The sequence below is a fragment of the Rhea americana genome, unplaced genomic scaffold (genome assembly GCF_003343005.1).
Source record: "Rhea americana isolate MKP2758 unplaced genomic scaffold, rheAme1 scaffold_27, whole genome shotgun sequence".
Classification (NCBI taxonomy): domain Eukaryota; kingdom Metazoa; phylum Chordata; class Aves; order Rheiformes; family Rheidae; genus Rhea; species Rhea americana.
Genome location: NW_028186390.1, coordinates 4,887,765 through 4,909,536, shown reverse-complemented (window position 1 = coordinate 4,909,536; position 21,772 = coordinate 4,887,765). Strand labels below are relative to the sequence as shown.

The 21,772-nt window shown below is 36.8% G+C and overlaps 1 protein-coding gene and 1 non-coding gene across 2 annotated transcripts in view; one reads left to right on the top strand and one right to left on the bottom strand.

Moving 5' to 3' along the window:
• The window catches only part of SPATA6 (spermatogenesis associated 6), a gene marked incomplete at its 5' end in the record, with an annotated part of 42,471 nt that overhangs the window by 16,417 nt on the left and 4,282 nt on the right, over positions 1–21,772 (bottom strand). The window contains 9 exons of the mRNA XM_085308190.1: positions 1,030–1,208; positions 3,116–3,156; positions 4,917–5,004; positions 8,082–8,360; positions 10,818–10,898; positions 16,193–16,317; positions 17,730–17,771; positions 18,703–18,751; positions 20,357–20,494. Coding sequence (XP_085164316.1) covers positions 1,030–1,208; positions 3,116–3,156; positions 4,917–5,004; positions 8,082–8,360; positions 10,818–10,898; positions 16,193–16,317; positions 17,730–17,771; positions 18,703–18,751; positions 20,357–20,494 — 1,022 coding nt within the window. The remainder of the gene's footprint in view (positions 1–1,029; positions 1,209–3,115; positions 3,157–4,916; positions 5,005–8,081; positions 8,361–10,817; positions 10,899–16,192; positions 16,318–17,729; positions 17,772–18,702; positions 18,752–20,356; positions 20,495–21,772) is intronic.
• TRNAG-GCC (transfer RNA glycine (anticodon GCC)) lies at positions 11,671–11,753 on the top strand. The gene has a single exon. It is a non-coding gene; the product is annotated as a tRNA-Gly (tRNA).

Sequence of the window (21,772 nt, the reverse complement as noted above, 5' to 3'; positions counted from 1 at the left end):
TTTCAGTACTTAGGGCAGGCCATCAGTTTGATGCTCATCTTCTCACAATTATGTTAGGTATTTGGTTATTCAGGTCCAGTTTTGTACTCAAAGTTTAAACCTTTCTAATCCCAGAAAGCCCTCTAGAAACTAACTGAACTGAATGTACAGTAGGAGCATTGTGCACCAAAGACACATTCTACTCACCAAGAGGTAGGGAATACTCTCTCTCCCTGGAGGGCTGGAGGATTTTGGCATGGAAGATCTGTTTCTTCTTTTGACATTTCTTCCATCCCACCCTCATGAGACATTGGAACCGCTAGGCTTGCTCAAAGTATTAGCCCACGGATTGAAATCCATTGAACTAAGGGATATTAGATGCTGTCCTCATCCCAACCCCATTGGGATCAGTGGAGGACTACTGAGAAAAGAAATCTAAATATAATAATTAATGTAAGCAGAATTCCTGTGGGGGCCCACACTTCAACTGAAAAATTTCTTAAGATGCCTATAAAGCAAAGAGATTGAAAAATGATACATTGATGAGATTAAAGCTAGTCCAAACATGGTACACACTCCAATCACACATTTGACCACAGCACAGCCACTAATACATGCTTATAAACACTACGCTGAACAATAGTCAAGTGGAAAAAAGGTATATATATGTTTATCCATCTACACTTACACTCCCGATATTTTAATCCCTTCTGACAGAGGAACTTATCTATTTAATAGTCTCTATTTTAAACATGCGATGGGCATGAGGTGCTTGAAATTTGGGGCTTCATTGTTTCAAAGAGAGTTAGCAACACAGATGTCAAACATTCTTTTCATTGTCATATTATTTGGATTTCATTCATTAAGTAGAGAGGTGATCAAAAACACAGCTCCTGAGGACAAGTTAAATGACAGGACAGTTGTTCGGGAAAAATTCTCATTTTCTTCAGCCTGCCTCTAAACATACAACCTAGAGCCATGCAAATACTACTACTATCTGCTCTCATTAACGAGTCCAGAATTTCACACAGAACAAAAACAAGTCATTACCTTTCCCTTAGAGAAGATCGACTTAGCACAGAGCTTAAGGAATGTTTATGAAATGCTGAAGGCGCTGCACACAATAAAGAACCAGCAGAACTGGACTGTTTGTTCAGTGGACCCGAGATGACATGCTCACTACGTACATCAGAAGAACTATCAAAGTCTTTTCCATGAGTAGATTTTACCTGTAAAAAAAGTAAGTCTTGCTAAAGTTTATTATGCATATTAAGATGCATACTTTACAGGTTTTATTTTTGTAAATCAAAAGGATACAGGTCACCCGTAAATATCTGTCTACTGAGGAATAATATGGACCCTGATTTCTCAGGAGAGTCCTAGTCTAAAACTACAGAAATTATTTCTGGCCCCAAGAATTCAATCAACAAGTGTTAAAGAAAGAGCTTTATTAGTATCTAACACACCATCTTACGGCAAAGTCTAGCGTAACAGCCCTTTTATTGCCTTTTTTGCCTGCACAGTTTAAAGGTTCGCCACTTCTAGGACCCTCAAAGATTCAGAATGATACCTGAGAGTCTACACAACACACTCCTCAGACCTCTCCTCAGCTTAGGAACCCTTGTCCTTAGACTTCTGTTTCTCATCATCTGCCCTTCTTCCAGGCAAAACTCAGGGCCATCTATTCATTTTCTACTTACTCTTTACTGTACTAGGTTTCCATTTTTCCTCCTTTCACAGATCCTCTTAACCTGTACCATCGAAATGTCTCCATGGGTTATCTCATTCTACCCAGGAGGAGGACTTTGACAGCAACCATTTCCCAAAGCCAGGGAACCAAACGAGGATGTTTATTAACTCTTTCCAGGCTGCAGCCATACAGGGCAAATACACCCCATCACAATTTTTTAAAAGGTATCTGATGTTAGTTAGACAATTAAAGATCACTCAAACATAATCATGTCAATTAACATCATAATCTGATGATTAGACAAATTTTGACAAAAGCCAGTGAAAATATAAGTTGTTTATTAAACCCAACAATGATTTCCCATTAACAGTTACCTTTCACTACGAACAGTTCTCAGGTCCTCTGAAACTACAGTGCTAACTACATCTAGTTTAAAGCTGTATAGTATTTTGGCAACAAAAACATACATTCTTCTCTGTCTTGACTTTCTTGACAGTTGGAATTGGCAGTGCTTAGGGGCATTAGGAACATCATGAATTAATTAATCTATAGCTCAGCTATCTGCATGCTCAAAACAATAACTGCTGCTATTATCTACCTCCATATTTAGAGGGGGAAAAAGGTATTAATTAAAATAATTATTATAAAAATATTTAGCAGAAATTTTCTATTGTCTTTACAATTTCTCAGTTAAAACCACAGAACAATCCAGAGGTAGCAAAATGAAATTCACATGGTACATCAAACTGCAACCCTACATAGTAAAAATTGAGAAGCTGACAAAAATACGCTTAATTGTATCAAGGTTTATCCATTTAATTCCCCTTCCTTCCTCCTCCCTGTATCATTGCTTTTACCAATCATTAGGAAATTAAAGAGGACATACATAAAACAATTAAATGTCGACAACCCCAATTTCTGCGTTATTTCAGAAACACAGAAACATCTAAATTAAGAAGGAAAGAAAAAAAATGCTCAAAGGAATCTAGATATTGATCTTCAGAGCCACTCAGTGCAAAAACAGCTAAGTTCTGAAAAAGCAAGCATGGGAAATAACAGAACATTGGCTTGCCATTTATTTTAGTGCCACCTTACCATACTCACATGGAATAAAGTATGTTCTGAAAATGATTGGAACTGTAAACTGCTTTTAAAGGATCTTCTACAGCCCTATCACAAGTCTTGATGCCAAGAAGAAGCAAGTCCTCTAACTACAGACATGAATATTTTATAGACTGTTAACTTTCACATTTGCTTGTAAATCATCAGTCAAAAGGGCTAGACTGAGTTATATCAGATTTAAAATTTCCTTTGTCTTGTTTTTGATGCTACAAAAGTTACTTCCCCAAGACAAAGGTTCAAAGACACCTACAAGGGACAATCCTTCTTACTCAGAGCTTTCCAAAAAAAAAATATTTGCAAACAATGGCATTGCAGGGTACTCACTTTGGCTTTCTTGGGCCTATAGCTGCCGAGAAGAGAAGGATCTGGAAAAGAAAAAAAAAAAAAAAAANAAAAAAAAAAAAAAAAAAAAAAGAAAAGAAAGAAAGAAAAAATGAAGAAAAAAGAAAAGGCACATCACAGAAGAAATTCAGAAGAAATTTTTTTTTCCTACATTTTATGCAATCTTTTACAAAATAACTTACCTCTCCTTCTAAATAGCACTAAGACAATTTATCACTGTTTGTTTGGCTATTCTAAGCCGCCCCAGTAATATTTTAGGACTTTCTTCACTTGAAAACAATGACTTCTTATTTAATACAATACAATGCTTACAATAAGGCATCCGTATAGGCACCATCTTCTATATAGATCCCAGTAGTACATTCTGTTAAGCTATTAACTGCTTAAAATCAATATAAAGTAAAGCTATACCAATCCTTAAAATTCTCATTTACATCAGGCTACCTTGCTAATCTTTTCTGAACATACTTCCCTACTACTCCCTCTCCCTCCTGCTATCACCTCTTCATTCCCTCTGTCACCACTGTCCCACAAACATGAGTATGAAGCCAATGGAGAAACTATTAGGTCCATACTGGTTTAAGACACTTCACCCATGTCAAAATATCATGTCAAAATATACCTCACTGTTAGGTGACTGACAGTACATCATGTCTGGCTTCTTGATAGTTTATATCAGTCTGCACTGAACATCCTCCCTCCTATGACCCAAGATAAAATAGGTACTTTTATGCTGTATGGCAATATAAAGACACCTCTCTATTACCTACTTGCATAAAAGCAAAAAAGGACCCAACTGCACTGTCAGTAGTAAGATCTCTGATCCTAAAAATCTATGTTTTTCAGAAGTTACAGTTAAGCCTCAAGACACGGACAAGTGACTGATGAATCCTCTGGATATGAGCAGTAAGGTAGTTTTCAGTGTCCTAAGTATTGGTCAGAGACTACCATCTTATTTCGTAAGTACCTAACAGTATCAGGTGATAATAGATCCAGATACTACAGATTCATATATATGACTCCAAAAGGAATGTGAAACTCTGTAATAGAACTAGATGTAGCATTTAAAGAGCAAATGTAAAATAAATAATTCATAATGATTTGCTATATAGCTATTTATAAATACGAAGAGGCACAATGGTGTAAGGCAGAGCACACGTAACAAAAAATACTGGTAAAACTCATTAAAATCCTCATATTGCTAGATATATTAAATAAAATCAAGTTTTATGGTACTTCCTTAAATTTGGGATGCCACATCTCTTATAACACCCTCACTTACAGATACCAATGAACATTCAAGTGGATATGCAAGTACATTCTGAATGCTCACTAATAATAAGTCACTGATCCACTACTCACAAGTACTACTGAAATAATTTTGAAACTATTTTGAAACAGCAAAGCCCTGGAAAAAACCTTCAAAATGATCAATTCTGAACAAACTCTAAACCTGACCAATACATATACAAATCAAGGTGCAGATTTGCTCCACTATGCAACTCACGAAAACAGGTAAACCAAAAACAGGGCACCTGGCTGGACTTCAGTATCTTCTGCTCCTACTTGAATATCATGCAGAACTAGGTTCTGAGTCTCATGAGGTAAAGAAATCTCAACAACCACATTTTGCAACAGTGGGGTTGGTTACTCAACATTCTCGCTATTCCTAGGATTAAAGGATAACTTTTTTTTGCCATTATGCATGGTTTCTCAAAACATCTCCACTAAATTACTGCAGAAAATAAAAGTATTAAAGGAAAATATAGTAGAAAATACTAACCATGATTTACCTTAGACCAGGCTTCCACTGTACTTTCTCGAGGGGGACACCAGGTGTGAAGTTCAATACCAGGACTTGGTTGTTCAACCTGAAGCAAAAATGTTTTTAAAACACTCTGTATTACCCCTTCTGAATTTCTATACATTTTTTATCCCTGTTTTCCTATGTAAGAACACCCCTATAAGATTATCTCCTTTCTAAAATAATTTATTCTTATTTAAATACTATCTAAAACTATTATCACAACATTTGGTTCATATGTTATGTTCACACTAGCTTTTCTACGCTTCAATAAAAATACTGCTAGAAAGGTCTAGAAAATTCTGAATGTCATATTGTTAAAAGAAAAAAGAAATGCAGATAAGTCATGGAAAACTGGAGAGGTGCCTGAGGACTGGAAGAAAGCCAATGTCACTCCAGTCTTCAAAAAGGGCAAGAAGGAGGACCCAAGCAACTATAGGCCAGTCAGCCCCACCTCCATCCCTGGAAAGGGGATGGAACAGCTCATTCTGGATGTCATCTCCAGACATATGGAGGAAAAGAAGGTGATCAGGAGTAGCCAGCATGGATTCACCAAGGGGAAATCCTGCTTCACCAATCTGATAGCCTTCTATGATGGAATGACTGGCTGGGGAGATGAGGGCAGAGCAGTGGGCGTTGTGTACCTTGACTTCGGCAAGGCTTTTGACACTGTCTCCCATAACACCCTCCTAGAGAAGCTCAGGAAGTGTGAGTTAGACGAGTGGACAGTGAGGTGGATTGAGAACTGGCTGAAAGGCAGAGCTCAGAGGGTCGTCATCGGTGGGGTGGAGTCTAGTTGGAGCCTGTGGTTAGTGGCATCCCCCAAGGCTCAGTCCTGGGTCCCATCCTGTTCAACTTCTTCATCCAATGACCTGGATGAGGGGACAGAGTGCCTCCTCAGCAAGTCTGCCGATGATACCAAGCTGGGAGGAGTGGCTGACACACCTGAGGGCTGTGCTGCCATTCAGAGAGACCTGGACAGGCTGGAGAGCTGGGTGGAGAGGAACCTYCTGAGGTTCAACAAGGGCAAGTGCAGAGTCCTGCACCTAGGGAAAAATAACCCGAGGCACCAGTACAGGCTGGCGGCTGACCTGCTGGAGAGCAGCTCTGCAGAGAAGGACCTGGAAGTGCTGGTGGATGACAAATTGTCCATGAGTCAACAATGTGCCCCTGTGGCCAAGGCAGCCACAGGTATCCTGGGGTGCATTAGGAAGAGTGTTGCCAGCAGATCAAGGGAGATGATCCTGCCCCTCTACTCAGCCCTGGTGAGGCCTTATCTGGAGTACTGTGTCCAGTTCTGGGCTCCCCAGGACAAGAGAGACATGGAGCTACTGGAGGGAGTCCAGCGTAGGGCTACAAAGATGATCAGAGGGCTGGAGCATCTGCCCCATGAGGAACGGCTGCGAGAGCTGGGCCTCTTCAGCCTGAGGAAGAGAAGACTGAGGGGGGGATCTCATCAATGTCTACAAGTACCTGAAGGGAGAGCATCAAGGGGATGGGGACAAACTCTTTTCAGTTGTCCCGTGTGACAGGACAAGAGGCAGTGGGCAGAAACCGAAGTACAGGAAGTTCTCCCTGAACTGTGAGGTGGAATGTCTTCCCAGTAAGAGTGACAGAGCACTGGAACAGGTTGCCCAGAGAGGTTGAGTTGTGGAGTCTCCTTCTCTGGAGATCTTCAAGGCTCGCCTGGATGCAACCCTGTCTAATATGCTCTAGGTGATCCTGCTGAGCAGGGAGGTTGGACTAGATGATCTCCAGAGGTCCCTTCCAACCTTACTGATTCTATGATTCTATGATAATTTCTCCTTCATCTTTAATGTCTGTAATTTTTTGAACAGTTCTAGGTATCGCACATATTTACTCCAGTTAGGATCTCACCAAGTGCTGCTCTTCCTAATCAAAACAGTAACATTCTTTATCTTTTATCTACATTATCTTAATGTAACACAAAATCTCCAGGCCAAAACAAACCTTAGCAGTAAAGACGTACTAAAAAGAATATTCTCCAATCTAGAAAAAGCCATGACATTTGTGGTATGGTATGTTAAGATACAAGTTTATTCCTTTCTGTACAAATATAATCAAACAATCATAATCAATAATCAATGTTTAAGGATGCAGTAATTAAACTGTGAACTTCACCTATAGATCAAAAAAGAAGAATTGATTAATAAGAGTTAAAAGAAAAACTATCTGTGAGAGAGAGATAAACTGTTGGTTGATGAATGATTAATGGCTTATTAAGACTAATTTGAATTTCTAAAAGGTACCTAGCAGCAGAAGAGAACTTGGAAGAGAATTCTAGAATTTGACAAGACATTACTAATTCATTTGTACATAAACAATAAAAATAAAATAATTTGAACACCAAATTAATTAAACGCTAAATTATCTCAGTGGCTGTGATAAGTGTCCAAAATTGTGGAGAAATCATAATGTCATAGCAAATAGACAAAACAACTCCGTCTCTTCCCCTACATTCAAGGTAGGATTCTTAAAATAGAGACTTAGTGCAATCATAATAAATGTTAAGAGAGAACATAAACATATATGAGAACATGATCTTCCAAGAGGCTAGGCAATTTGGCTTTTAAGTAGTAAAGCATTTAAATACACTTACTTTAAATAAGTCCCTAATTCCAGAACAATTGTTCACATAGGGTTAGCAACAAGTCCTTATGTAGGTGCTAAATTCAGGATGTTTATAAATCCTGAGTCAAAGCATAAGAGATGCAGCTTTTAGCAAAGATCACAGAATGCCAGCATACCAAAAGTTGAAAGAGGCAGTGTAAGTTTTCATAATTTGACTAGATATTTTTTTAAAGTCTTATTCACACACTTTTAATACTAATATCAATTACTTCCAATCTGAATTCATACACCTATTATCCTGTCTAGTACACTAGATGAAAAGAAATGGGGCCTCAGGAATTTAACCAGAGAACTCGATCTTTGTCTGTTACTAATGCTGAAAAAAGGATTTTTATTTTAGTCAGTTCCACATTTAAAACCCTATGTGGCAGACTGTTAAGGAGAGAAAAATCATTCATCTGAACTAAGAAGTGAATGAATGTTTGCAGTAATATTTAGTGAAAAAACAATGTTCTTAGCTTAAGTTGGAAGCACTTTGTAGAGAATACATACACGTCTAACTACAAATGGAGGTTTATCAGTTTCTCTTCTGAATTCAAAAGGTCCAAGGTTTAAATGGGCCAATCGTTGTCTGGCTTCTTCCGATAGCTCACACATTCGTCTTTTTGTGTACGGAGATGGAGAACGTGATTTAGAAGCTATTGTAGGCAGCTCGTAGTTCTTTGTTGCTAAGCTATGCCTGTTTTTCTCAGGTGAAAGAGTGTTTTTCTTTAGTAACCTTGTTTGCAGTTTTCCATTTGGGGTTGAGTGATGTGCTGGATTCAAATTATCCTAAAGTGAAAAGAGATATCTGGTTTGACAGCAGGCAGAACAAAGATCACTGACAATAATGCAAACAATGAACAAATAATTTTAACAGAAATAGATGCATGTCAGCTGCAAGTTCTCCTCACAAAGCTATAATCAAGCAGCAATTTGAAAAAAACAATGTTTTTGTAGTTTTGTCTAAAACCAAAAGGAGGTTAAAACACATACTGCTAAATGTTAGATGTTAAGGTTAAATGATGGATACTTGGCTAATTAGCTTGCTCACAAAGCTCGTGTACAAAGACCGCAAAAAATTAAACTGAATTTTGTCACAAATTCGCTTAACACAAACCTTATCTAAAATACATGGACTGGCCATACACAGTTCAAAGCATTTTTTCTTCCATCTGTACTTTTTTTTTTTTTTTTAAAAAAGATTTTTTAGAGTTCTTTCCCTTTAAATAAAATAAACAAATTAAAATAGCCTATTTAGTAGTTTAAATTACATTTGGTTAGAGTTGACAAAAATTGACAAGTGTAATTACCTTCTCTGAAATGTGTATTTTCTTGGACAATAATGAATTTACTAGTTCTTTAAAAAATTATGATCAAGAAGCTGATTAGTAAAAAACTTTAAAGAATATCTTCTAAAGATCCCCCTAAATGATGCAAAAACTTGTGAAAATAAAAAGGCAAATAGCTTGATTCATACAACTGGCACTTGACATCCAAGATACGGATTTGGCAGGCAAAAACGTGTACAATCACACCATTATTGCCCCAAATACTTTTCTCTGAAATGATAATATTTTTAAATAAGCATGTACAGTAGAATAAAGAAATGTGGGGGAAAAACCACCTCACTACCTTCCCACCAGCAAAATCCACCTATGAACTAGGACTAACCCTTCTTCAAAAAAAATTAATAACTTTTATGACCAATTTAAAATTCTGGGAAACTTTTTTTTGATGCTAAAGCTTCGTTTGAAATACATTATCATTCCTTTGTAAGTCCTCACATTAAATGAACATTCAATTACTCTTCAAGCTTTATAGGTCAAGACACTCTAGATTATACAACACTTATCAGAACACTCAGTCAGTAGTATGTTTTAACTTTGAATATCACAGTATGATTAATTAGGCTTTTTGGTCAAATTTGGCCCAAATTCCCGAGTTGTAGAAGGTCAAAAAATAAATAGCAATACATTTTCTTCCCCTCAGAAACTCTTTTTCAGGCTTGAGGAAGCTGACATGACTCCGAATTGTGAATGTTGCATGCACTGCTTGGGTTCAAGAGAACACAGGAGTAAAATCAATAAAAAAAATTTCCAGCTTGCCTTCTTGCCTTTCCCTCTACATCTAGCAATGAAAGAGGCTGCTGTTTTGTGTTCTGTTTCCATGAACTGAATTTGTATCTGCATTATGGAGACTGCTTGTTCATGTCACTATCCTTCTCACGCCTGTACCTGCATCAGCTGAAAAATGACCAAATTCTCTTCAAGATTAATTTCGCTTTCACAAGAAGTAGCCTGTGCTTCTGCCAGCTTCCATCAATCACAAGACTACATCTTTGCAGCAACACATGCTAAATTTGATGCACTGTTTGTAACGTATTAAATACTTTTTAGAGACATTTTATTTGAAATCAAGTTCTGAAGTCACCTTTAATGAAGCTAGTTTTTGGACAATGCTATTTTTTACTGATTTTGTTATTCTTCACTTAAGCATCTCCATATATTTCTTTTGCTAAATTTGAAAGAATCTTCCAAGTGAACTAACTTGCAACATCACAAATAAGTCCAATTCATCCAGTTCTCTTTGCAGGCATTCCTGCCTGATGACCATCCCATTTTAATGATGCTGCACTGCTACTGGTCATCACCATTTTCTAATAATCTTAGAGTGACTTTATGTGACAGCTACCAAACAAATCAACACATCAGGGTTTTCTTCTTCAAGTCTCTTCAGCTTCAGCCTTTAGCTTTGCTTGTTGCAAGAGCAGCATTTCCAGTTTAATACCAGTGACAGTCTTTTCAACAGAAATCTTCATTTCCATTACTGTTACTGATATTATTATGGAAAACAATTGTATTAATTGGTTTGTTTGTGATAATGTATCTTCTCTGACTTCACCCAGCTTTCATTGTCTCATCGTAAGTATCCATAAGAAATGGTGAGACAGCATCTTCCTATCTACAAACACACTAGGGATTGACACTTCAGCTGACCACAGGACATAGCAGCTGATAATTGTTTCAGATTCAAGGAACTCTCAACATTTACTGTCATGCACCAAGCCCACTCTTTACTCATACTTGATTAAAAATTTAATCAAGTTGTCAAGCACCCATGAAAACTGCTTTAACCACAACAAAAGAATGAGAAAAGTTTGAAGTGAGTAGCACATGCAAAAATTGGAACCAGGGCTATCAATATTAAATCTAGAAATTAAACTGCAAACAATTAAATTATGCTAACCTGTATGTGACTCCTTCCCGAGCTTAACAGACTTTCTGTAATAAGGGAGCTTGTAGAAAATCTCAATTTTGGTGCAATTCCCTAGAAGAGAGGCAATAATTGAACATCAAGCTCCAACTCAAGATAAAGGGTATCAAAGAAGTAAATGTCACCTAATGTAACAAACCATTCCTAATTTTAAGCCATTTCCTTTGTTAATTTCAGCCTCTAATAAAGATAATTAGAAAAGACAGAACAGCAATGGTAAATGTCAAGATGCTAACATTTGCATTTCTGACAATTCAATTACAGATGATTATATTGCTTTCATATAACAATTAAGGTCTGACTTATTTCAATACATTTCTTTGTCAAAAACACTTCACTTTTTTCATGCTATGTTATACAGCATCAACAAAAATTGCAATCATGCTGTAGAAGTTTTATTAATGTTAACTTTACAAACTTTAAATAATTTCAATTGTGCAACCTTTTTTTTGTAAAAACATTTGGAAAATTAGTCACTTAGACTGCAAATAACCATTTGCTTGTAATACAAAAAACGAAAAAAATAAACAAAATCCCACACTTTCTTCTGTAATTATTAGAGCAAAGTCTGATTTCTGTGGATTGCCTCCCATGCTCTCTAACCACATCCCACTCACTCTCAACTCCCTCTTACTCCTTGGCTGGCAAAGAGTAGCACTACTCTGATTTGGAGCCAGCGGAGTCCAACCAGGCCTGCTGGCCAATCAACACCGGTGCTAATCAGCCAGTAAGTCCCTACATCTTTATATGCATAATAGTTTGCGTTGACTTGTCCAATTTTACTGCTGACAATTTTTAGGACATCTCTAGAGGCATAGCATGTTTGAGACCTTTACTTCTTGTAGCTCAGTTGGTTAGGGCGTGGTGCTGCCAACGCCAAGGTCACGGGTTCAATCCCCGTATGGGCTATGCTGAGGGTTGGAGTAGATCTCCAGAGGTCCCTTCCAACCTTACCATTCTATGATTCTTCTCAAATTTGGCTAGATTTGGCCATTGTATACAAAATCTACTTGGGGGAAATGGACCAAGATATGACACACAGGCACTGTTTCCCAAAACATTCAAAAATGCATATAAAAACTAAAGATTATGTTTTATGTGAGTGAATGGAGATCATCTGTATGTGCATCTTATATAGCTCTCCAGAAGCAAAGTAGGAACCAAGTGTCCCTAGGTTACTTTCTACCCTCTTCCTTCCACACACAGACAGTTCGTTGCATGTCCCTGAGTATCCATGTGCATGCGCATTTGTGCGCCTGAACGTACAAAATCACTGAGAATGGAAAAGTAGCTTTTTCCTTTTGTGACCTGACCCCTCAGTCTGAAGAATTAGGAGGCACTTTATCTACAAAAGCTACTGCTGAACCAAATTCTCTACCACCTGCCTAAACACACACTGATTTCCCATGAGGATATATGATCCAGTCCCAGGTTAGAGTATGGAAATATATGAAAATGTATGAAATGACAAAAATGCCAAGAAAGCTCAGTCATGCTAATTAACAGAGTCTAGGATTCAATCAAGTCAAGCTATGGCATATAAGAGATTTTAAAGCTGACAGTCTTTAATCAATTCATTTTTATTACCAATGAATTACCAAGTGCCATCAACAGTTTAAAAAGGAACACATCCAAATTAGTAAATCTATAAAAAGTAACAGTGGAGCACTTATTCCTCTTAAAGAGGCTGAGAATGATTACAGAAGTGTTAGAATTTTGTAGCTAAAAATCACATAAAACCACAGTTCCTTCAGAGAAATGCCTTGTGAAGAGGAAATATGGGATGGCACTTGCATTCATAGGAATGGATATATCAGAAGTAACTTACAGCCCAACATCAGAGGTGTTATTCTTTTTTCAGCAGTTCCCAAACTGAGGATTGCTGAAAGATATTCAATATAGTATTACATAAAGATTTAAATTTTGTATAACCCTAAATACATTCATAAATGATCCTCCAGTCAGAAAGTGTTTGGAATCTACTCCTCTGCCACTGACACAGTGGTGCCTGCAGCCCTAAGCAGACTTGCTTGTCCTTCTGTATCAGTCATTAAAAAGATGTGAAATGGACATAATATTAATTTGATTATAGTAAAACTGTAAAGGCAGTTCATGTTTAGAAGATCCCAAGTTAGATAGCAAGTTTAATATGCGCTTTTAACTGTAAGGAACATGAGGAGGAGAAGCCCGTAGTATTATTAAAAGTAAGTGCGTTTACAATCGAAGGTCTTCTATTGGTATGCTAATGAAAGACAGTGGAACTAAAGAGAAAACTGTTTTTAAGAAACACGCAAATACTGCATGAAGGTGGGGAATGGAGATAAGAGTATCTGTAAGAAGTCACTACTAGTCAAAGTTTAAACATATGCTGAAAGGCAAGGGTTGCACAGAAATACAGACAAGCCAGCAAAAGCCTCAGCTGGGCCACACTGGACCAGGAGAGATAACTCGAGGCATGTCTCGTATGCATATTGTGTTTGTAAGCCTCATAAGACATTTAGCCAGAGACATTATCAGCCAAGTGCCAGATTTCTGGAGGAGTTCTGATCCTCTCAACTTGGGATTCCTTCCAACTGGCAGATTAACACTGCTAATCAGACACTGCTTGTCGCTGCCTATCTGAACTCCACAACCGTAACCTTGCTGTTGCTACCTTTATTTTTTTAATAAAAGACAATTTTATTGGGAATCAAAATGCCACTGTAGCACAGCTGTCAGTTGAAAACTCAACATCTCAGCTAGCTATAAATAACTTTTTTTGTTGGAAGAATACAGCTAGACTGCCATAGAAAACATGCAAGTAATTTTGGTTCTCAAAATCTTGTTTAACACCTTCCCTTTTGTTTAGCATTTAAATACAGTGCTTGCTGCTGACAAAGCTCGCAGGAAATATTTGTCAATGAAGCTTAGGGAACACTACAAGATGGAATCATTCGAGACCATATTTACTGTGGAGGTAGAGCGAAAATCCTCTCATGGCTATCCTATTTGACAACCAAAGGGAGGAGCCACAAGTTCTCAGAGCTTTTTTCCAACCCCATGAAAAACAGCTTCTACACTATTCCTCAAAATAGAGATAGCATGCCAAAATTCTCTACAAACTCTTCTGCCTTTCTAAGATAGAAAAGAGCAGCAGATGTTTCTGCAGTCCCCATTCCAGGGTAGAAATGGACTTCAGTTACAGCTTTCCTGAGGATACCGAAGCACATTTCTATCTTCCATCAGTTGATACTTTAAAGCTACTACAGTGTCATCATCCAGGTACGCATCCAAATGACTCTACTCAACATCTCACTGTCCACAAAGTATGGTACCTTTTCATTATTATAAAATACACATATTTTTGTATTAAAGAACTCAGTCCAACAAAAAAGCTTCTACAGTGGTTTTGCTTCTGCAAAGATTCCTTACTCTGAATTTACAAAAAATTTGAAAATATTTCGCTAATATCTCCTTATTTATTCGTATTTAATTATCTGTTTTCTTTCTCAGCACTAGAAAGGTACCTATACCATAAGTAATATGAAATTAATACAAGAACAGGTATCATACTTGTTAAATTAACTTTTCTAAACACAGAGGCCATTCAAAAATAAAGGAAGTGTATGAAGCATTTGTGTAATCAATATAGCAAGTTTCGGCTTCGTGGTTCTTGTCTAATACCAGACTGACACAATTGACAGCCTGCTTATAGCAAAACATTTCAAAAACAATGAAAACTTAACAGACAACTGGAGCCCACCTCAACTAAAGGCTTATTTAAACAAAGTTCCTTCAGATTCACCCTCTGACCATTACATCACTTCCGCAGTTGAAGTTATCGCTTTGAGAGAGCAAATCTGCAACATCAAGAATTTCTTAAGGTATTTCTCCTCCTTTACTGAATCAGAGTACCACTTTGTGGGGCCTTATCAAGAAGTGCACTGTGGAACAGCTTGGATTTAAGATCATTCTTTTTGCATGGTTTTACCTGAAAAATATTTTTGAACGTTTATGCTCCCTGAATTAGTGCATAGTATGGCTGCACCCAGAAAAAATGACAGAATGATAGGAAGGAAGGAATGAACATTAGGATACAGGGATGCAGTACTGTCACTGAAGACTGGGTACCTAGCTCCAGTAGCTTAAATCCATATAAATTATGGCCATTGTGGTCCCATCTCCTCTCCCTCTTTCCTTATGTCAGCAACAATATTCACAGGATAAGCCTTATCAAAGAGCTGCTCTGGCTGAAAAATAATGTTCTTTTTTTTTTTTTTTTTTTTTACTTTTAATTGCAAGTGACAGGGCAATTTCTAGGTTGCCCTTATAGGGCAAACAGTATACCAGCTGACAGATACCAATGACCTTCACTCAACAGTCTTTCCCTGCCACCACACTTTTTTTTTTTTTTTTTTTTTTTTCCAAATCCAATCATAGCAGACAAGGCAACTGAGTCCCTATCTTCCCAATCTAAATGTACTGCCACTCTACTTGTACAATTCAATAAGACAAACAAACCTCTGAACACATCTTCCATATCATCATCATCTTCAAAGCACGTTCCCGAGTTATTCCGCTATCACCTAAGATTCAGCTGCCTTAAACACTACGAAGGGACAGTCTGAGATGAATTCATTTTCACTTAGTATATACTTGAGCCCTCATTTTCATTTAGTATACACTTGAGCCCATATCTCCAGAAAATTAACGTTAATTCATTCCACTTATTCTGTCAATTAGTGGTCATTTATCATAGCTTTTGTGAAACTGTAAAAAAGGCAGTTAATGTTTAGGTGTCAATGGGCTGAACAGACCTTGAGAAACAAACTTTGGAATTCAAAATCAGCCACACAGCACTAAGTCAAATTTCATTCACTTACTATTTTGGTGGCGATTCTGGACCTCAGGAGGGCCTACGGGTCAGATGGAATAATACTGTATAAAGTTGTACTGACCGTCACTGTCCTAAACAGTATGAAAAACATTCTGAAACCAAATGCTACAGAGAGAGACTGGGGAGGAGGTTACATGGTTTACCTGTTGAAAACCATCAAGTTGATACCGTATCTCCCTCTTCTCCCACTACATCCTTTCAACTACCAATTGCACCATGGCTTGAAATACGAGAGACACATATTATAGTACTACATTCCAAAACAAGTGAAAACTTTTTCCCACTAAACACTTTCTAACAGCATTTTGAAAAAAGATTATATCTTCACCAAAGTTCAGCCCTGGATTAGTACCTCCAACACCTGAAATGGCAAAATCTGTCAGAAGTAATTGCTTTTCATTTGAAGCAGTTCAAGGGATTTCTCCAGTGAAACACACTGTATCATAAATACAATCCACAGATATTCACTCACTGTAAAAGAAGAGGACTTCTTCATTAAAATCTCACGATCTAAACCATGGTGCCCACGAGTAAGCTTAGGGTCAGGGAACAGGAAATCTCTTGTATTTTCTTCATAAGTAGCTAGAATTTCTCCCACTAAAAAGGAAATATATACTTTAATTGGAAAATAGACAACAGAGTACAGACACCATGCACAAGATCATATTAAAACTAAGATAAATTTTGTTCTGTATAAATTAACAGCATGGCTTTACAACTCCGTATCACACTGTGCAATAACCTCACCAAGTTAAATGGGACTTTGCTCAGCTGCAGAAGTGTGCAGGATTCACTGCCTATTTTACTCTTTATTGTAAAAAGTTTATAGGACAGTTAATGTAGTCTTCTTTAAGAGACATATGAGAGGTTTTCTCAAGACAATTCTTCAGTAGCTTTCCTCCTCCTCCTCCCCTGCTCCCCATGCACAGAAGAAACGAGTAGGCTTTTCTAACAGCAACCAACCCCTTATGAAAAACTGAATTATTCTGTATTACAGAACATTCATGCTTCTTAAATTGAAAATTGGCACAGCTGTCAGAAAGAAATGCAAGATTCTCCCAACATCCTGGTTTGCTACTTTTTTATATTCTTTAGGGGAAAACACCAAAAGTATAGTATAAATTCCTTTTTTTTTTTTTTTTTTTTTTTTTTTTTTTTTTTTTTTTTTTTTTTTTTTTTTTTTTTTTTTTTTTTTAATTGGGCTGCCACCGTCATTTTGTCAGCTTACATTGGGCTGTATCACATCTATCTCCAAGCTCCCCAAAATTAAATTCCTTACCCAAGATCTTTTACCCTCCCACAACAAAAATCTGCAGTCAGTTCATTCCTTCAAGCAAACAGTCTGGTGAGTTACCTGAGAGAAGCAATCGTTTCCTTGAAACTACTAAGGACATGTAACAGAGTGCTTTTAATACTAGAGTTTCCAAATGAGTCTTCTTTCAAACCTGACTTTATTTCCAATAAAATACAGATTTACATTATTCATGGGAACACTTGAATTTCATTAAAATAGATTTTTATAATCACACAAACCAATAACAGAAGTATGACAAATCACTATTTATTATCTTCATATATCCCAAGAGACCTGTAATACTTATAGTGAGGATAAGAGTTTTCCCAGTGGTCACCATTAAAATAGAAGGAAAAAAAAAGTGTGTCATTCTGAGAACAAAATTATGCACCTGAAATTTCACAGACAGCCACTTTGCAAGTGCATCGTGCTGCAGTTAATAAGTGTGCACTGGATGACTTCAGTTTATTTTTCATTTCTAAAATACTATCATTTTCCTAAGCCTGAGTAGGGTACATTTCAATATTCAGTTATTATTCTCTTTCAAGAATAAGATCTTCTTGATCTATTAACATTTTACATTCAGAAGATTATTTGTTGAAGAGCTTTACATGTTATTTGTGTGTTCGAAAAAGTGATTGCAGTATAATGGATAATGTCCTCCTGGAAATTCACCTAGTAAACCGCATAATTTATGAAAAGATTGATACAATACCTGGAGGAACGAGTTGTATTAGCTCAAGTGTGGCTGTGTCAACTAGAAAGGAAAAAAGTTTTCCTCGTGAGTTAAAAATAAATTACATGAGAAGTAATTTTGATAATCAAAAAACAAGAAAAACTACTCACCAATTTAACCCTCATAGCAATATACATAGCTACATTATCTCCAATACATCAATAGTAAAATGAAATTAAGAACAGCTTGTATAAGTACTGCAGACTAACCCATTGGCGATAGCAGTGTACAATACAGACTAAACTTGACTTAAAACTTGACAAATTTGGCATCAGATAGAAATAATCCTTTGAAAACAGCTTTTAAAGAAGATGATGCAAGCTTTACTGTTTTTTCAGATAACTCCCAGAACGAAGGAGGCATATTCCTGGAGTTTGAGCTCGGGGTCAACACTGGCTCAGCGCAATGCACTATGTTCCACATGCAGCAGCACTGTTTACAGTACGCACACTCCATTTTCTTAAAAAAAAAAATATATATATATATATATAACCTGACAGAAATCAAAGTTTTATGCTCATATTATTTAAAGATTAATTGAATAAATGGTCAGATGGAGGAATCCATTAATTGTTTGGATTCAGTTAGACTTTTGCTAATTAAACCATGTGTTCCCTATCTTCTATTCTAAAGCATACAGCACAAATTTCTAGAGGCATTCTCTTAACTAACAATATTTGAGGAAAGTTATTAGAAGTCAAAAGACAGTAAGAAACTTCTGCCTGCACTCACAACAAAATTTTTGTTTTGAACAGCTACTAATGCTATCGTCCTACTTATTTTGTAATACATAGCATGCTATATTGGTAACTCATTGTATTTTCAGAGACTAAGTTCCTGATAGGAAAATAAACACATACATTAATCCTTCAAAACCTCTTTAGAGTCCATACGTGCAAGATATTAAGCACTAAGTGCATACAAAATAGTATACATAAAAATCAGAACCTACATTCAAGTAACTCCACAAGGTCTCCAGGATCAACTATATCAGCAAATGCCTGGTTGGGGGAGAGGAATGGAAGAAATGGAAATATAATTAAAAAAAAAAAAAAAACCCAAACCCCCAAAAACTCCAGATAGGCCTCTAAAAAACCCCACTACACAGTTATTCCTTACTTCAGATAGTTGCTAACAGTTCTATCCCCATTATGAAAAAGGAAAGAAACTGAAATTATCATTTGGTACATAATCAAATTCATAAGAAGCTAGCAGTCCTTGTCATATGCTTCCTAGCCACTTTGGGGTTCCCTCTCTAAATTTAAGCTAAGAGGTATTGAGAAGAATTGAACACATAGAGATAAAAGTATTGTTTGAGCAATTTTCAATGAGAAAGATAAATTGCTAATTGTATTAGAATTCTGAGAGATGCATAATAATTTTTTAATATATTAGTAATACTTTAAGCTTCATTTTCATGGAACTGACTATCCTTGTACAGAGCACTGTTCAGTGGAGGGGAGGGGGCAAGGGAGGAGTTGTTCTTTTTTTAATACAAATCCCATGTGATTAAGGGATAAGGAAGGAATTCCTGTAGAGTCGCATCGGATCTTAAGCAGGTAAGACACTTCTCTCTAATTCTGCACAAAACATCTCAGCAAGGTGCTACAGATCACTTTGTCATTCAAGGTACCAAATGTTTGAAAATACCAGAGCTCTGGTACCACACAAATATCTAGAAATATTGAAAAGCCATTTGTAAGAGGACAGATATTCTCTGTTTGCTTGTTCAGCTCTATTGTAAGCAGTCAGACTCTGCTGTATTGAACTTCCCCTAAATTATACTGAAAACAGTATTCAGCACTTTTTACTTCAAGTCATTTGTGGGATGTTTATATGCCTTTAAAGAACTACTATTTTTTTCCCCCCTCTATTCTTCAGTGGCTGGTGGAATTACACCAGGTATACCACTGTTTGTACCTTGCCCACATCACATCATTGATGTTTGGTCAGTCTGATTTTCAAAGTGCTGGGGGATGCTTAAAGGTAAAGAACTAGAAAGGGCAAAGTATTATTATTCATAGGTAGTCAAGAAGCCAGATTATGTCTGTAAGATACTGTGTTTCATTATCCCTATGGTACTAATAATGAAGCTAGTAGGGACTCAGAATATGTGATAAACAACTATAAATTATAAGCCTAGAGTACGACCCAGGGAATTCTGGTGACAAACATTGAAAAAAGTATCTCTAAGGGAGAAAGATGTCACCAAAAAGGCTTGAGCTGCTATTTTATCTTTCTGCTGAATTGAGTTGAATCTCCTGAATCTAATATTCTTTGTTTTTCACCTTGCCATAATTTTAAGAACAACAACATTTAGTTCCTTCCAAGCTAGGAAAACTGATACTGAAAAAGCATCATTCATAGGAGAAAGGACAAAGACCAAAAAAAGTCTCATTATATATTACATTCTTCAGCATTTATATTACTTAAGTCACTGTGTGGGTAATACAGGCACACACCTTTGTGCTGAAGAGAAGCAGAAGGAGTTACAATACTTTGCCATCTTCAATGTGATCACTTGCTTTGGGGAATTTTGCACTAGGTTTATGTGGAGCTTGGGATGGGTTTTGTTTGCCTCATATCAGCACTTGACATTATCTTACCTTTTCAAATACTAGTTTTTCTTCAAAAAGCAGTGGAAATGCTGCAGGAACACATAGAGTTTTTTTGTATTGCCCAAATACAGACACACTGAGATAGAGCTCCTCTTTGTTTTTCAACAGCACTCCGGGGCAAGTTATCTGGAAGAGTAACACATTCATTAAACAAACTAAACTTCAGTTATAGAAATAATGGCTCTTTTCAGGATAAGAATGAAATGGTCAAGGCAGAAATAGTTGAATACTAAGAATTAGATGATAACAGATCAGAATGAAAATACTTCTTTTCTAAAGCAATTCTATTTGTGCAGTCTGACCAGGAAATCTAATCAACATTTCAAAATAACTAGGACCAAATTCTTCTTACTGCAAGTAAAATTATTCTGTTTTATTCAACCAAAACTGAAACAGGTATCCTAATCCCTGGTTAGGACAGTTAAAAATACGCACTAACTATCTTAGAGATAATCATAAGAAACAGATTCTATACAAACAGTTTACTCAGTATGTCAACACAAAAACCTGTCCAAATCTTAGCCTACTCAAAGAGAATAATACGTTAGTAAATGCACATGCTTGGATATTATACTCTATCTAGCTACCAAGAAAGGAAATGTTTATCCAGAAATAAAATCATAGGATTTTATTAACTTTCCTCTTTAACACGTAAAAAGGAAAGAATAAGCAGGTGTTGTTCACTTACTATCAGATACATGCCATATAAGTTTTAATCTGAGAATTCTGGCTACCTTGGATGGTACTAAAGGCAGGGAGGGCTTCTCATTAGGCTACCAGATATTGCTGCTGCCCTCTCAACTTTCCCTCTCTGGCCAATTCTTATTCTTTGAGTAATAAGAAGCTGGTATGATTTTAAAGCCCTGATGAACATCACACATCTCACTTGTGCTTCCACTGTAAGGTCGTACACAAATCATTCCAAAATTATGTTATTTTCCCCAAGTCACATGGTTTTGTTCTATTAACCAGCCAGGGAATCGTCACCTTTTCACTTAAGTTCTATTCTACTGCTCACTTTTTAATCACAGTATAATAAATATGAGGTTGTCTCTTCCAACATAAGGTTGCAGGAGAAACAGTGTTTAGACTATCAATTGCCAAGTAGAAAGACAAAGGAGCAGACTGACAAGAATTAAAATAAGTGCTTTGGTTACAGTCTCCTACTCCCAAATGAACATTTTACTTGAAAAAAATTTACCGGATCTAAAACAAGGCTATACAAACAGCAGAAAAATGTAAGTAAAAGAAATGATAAACGTAGTGTATCTACAGTATAAGCTTAAAAATAATGTTACTAAACACAAATGGGAGGAGAGGGAGGAGAGGGAGGAGAGGGAGGAGAGGGAGGAGAGGGAGGAGAGGGAGGAGAGGGAGGAGAGGGAGGAGAGGGAGGAGAGGGAG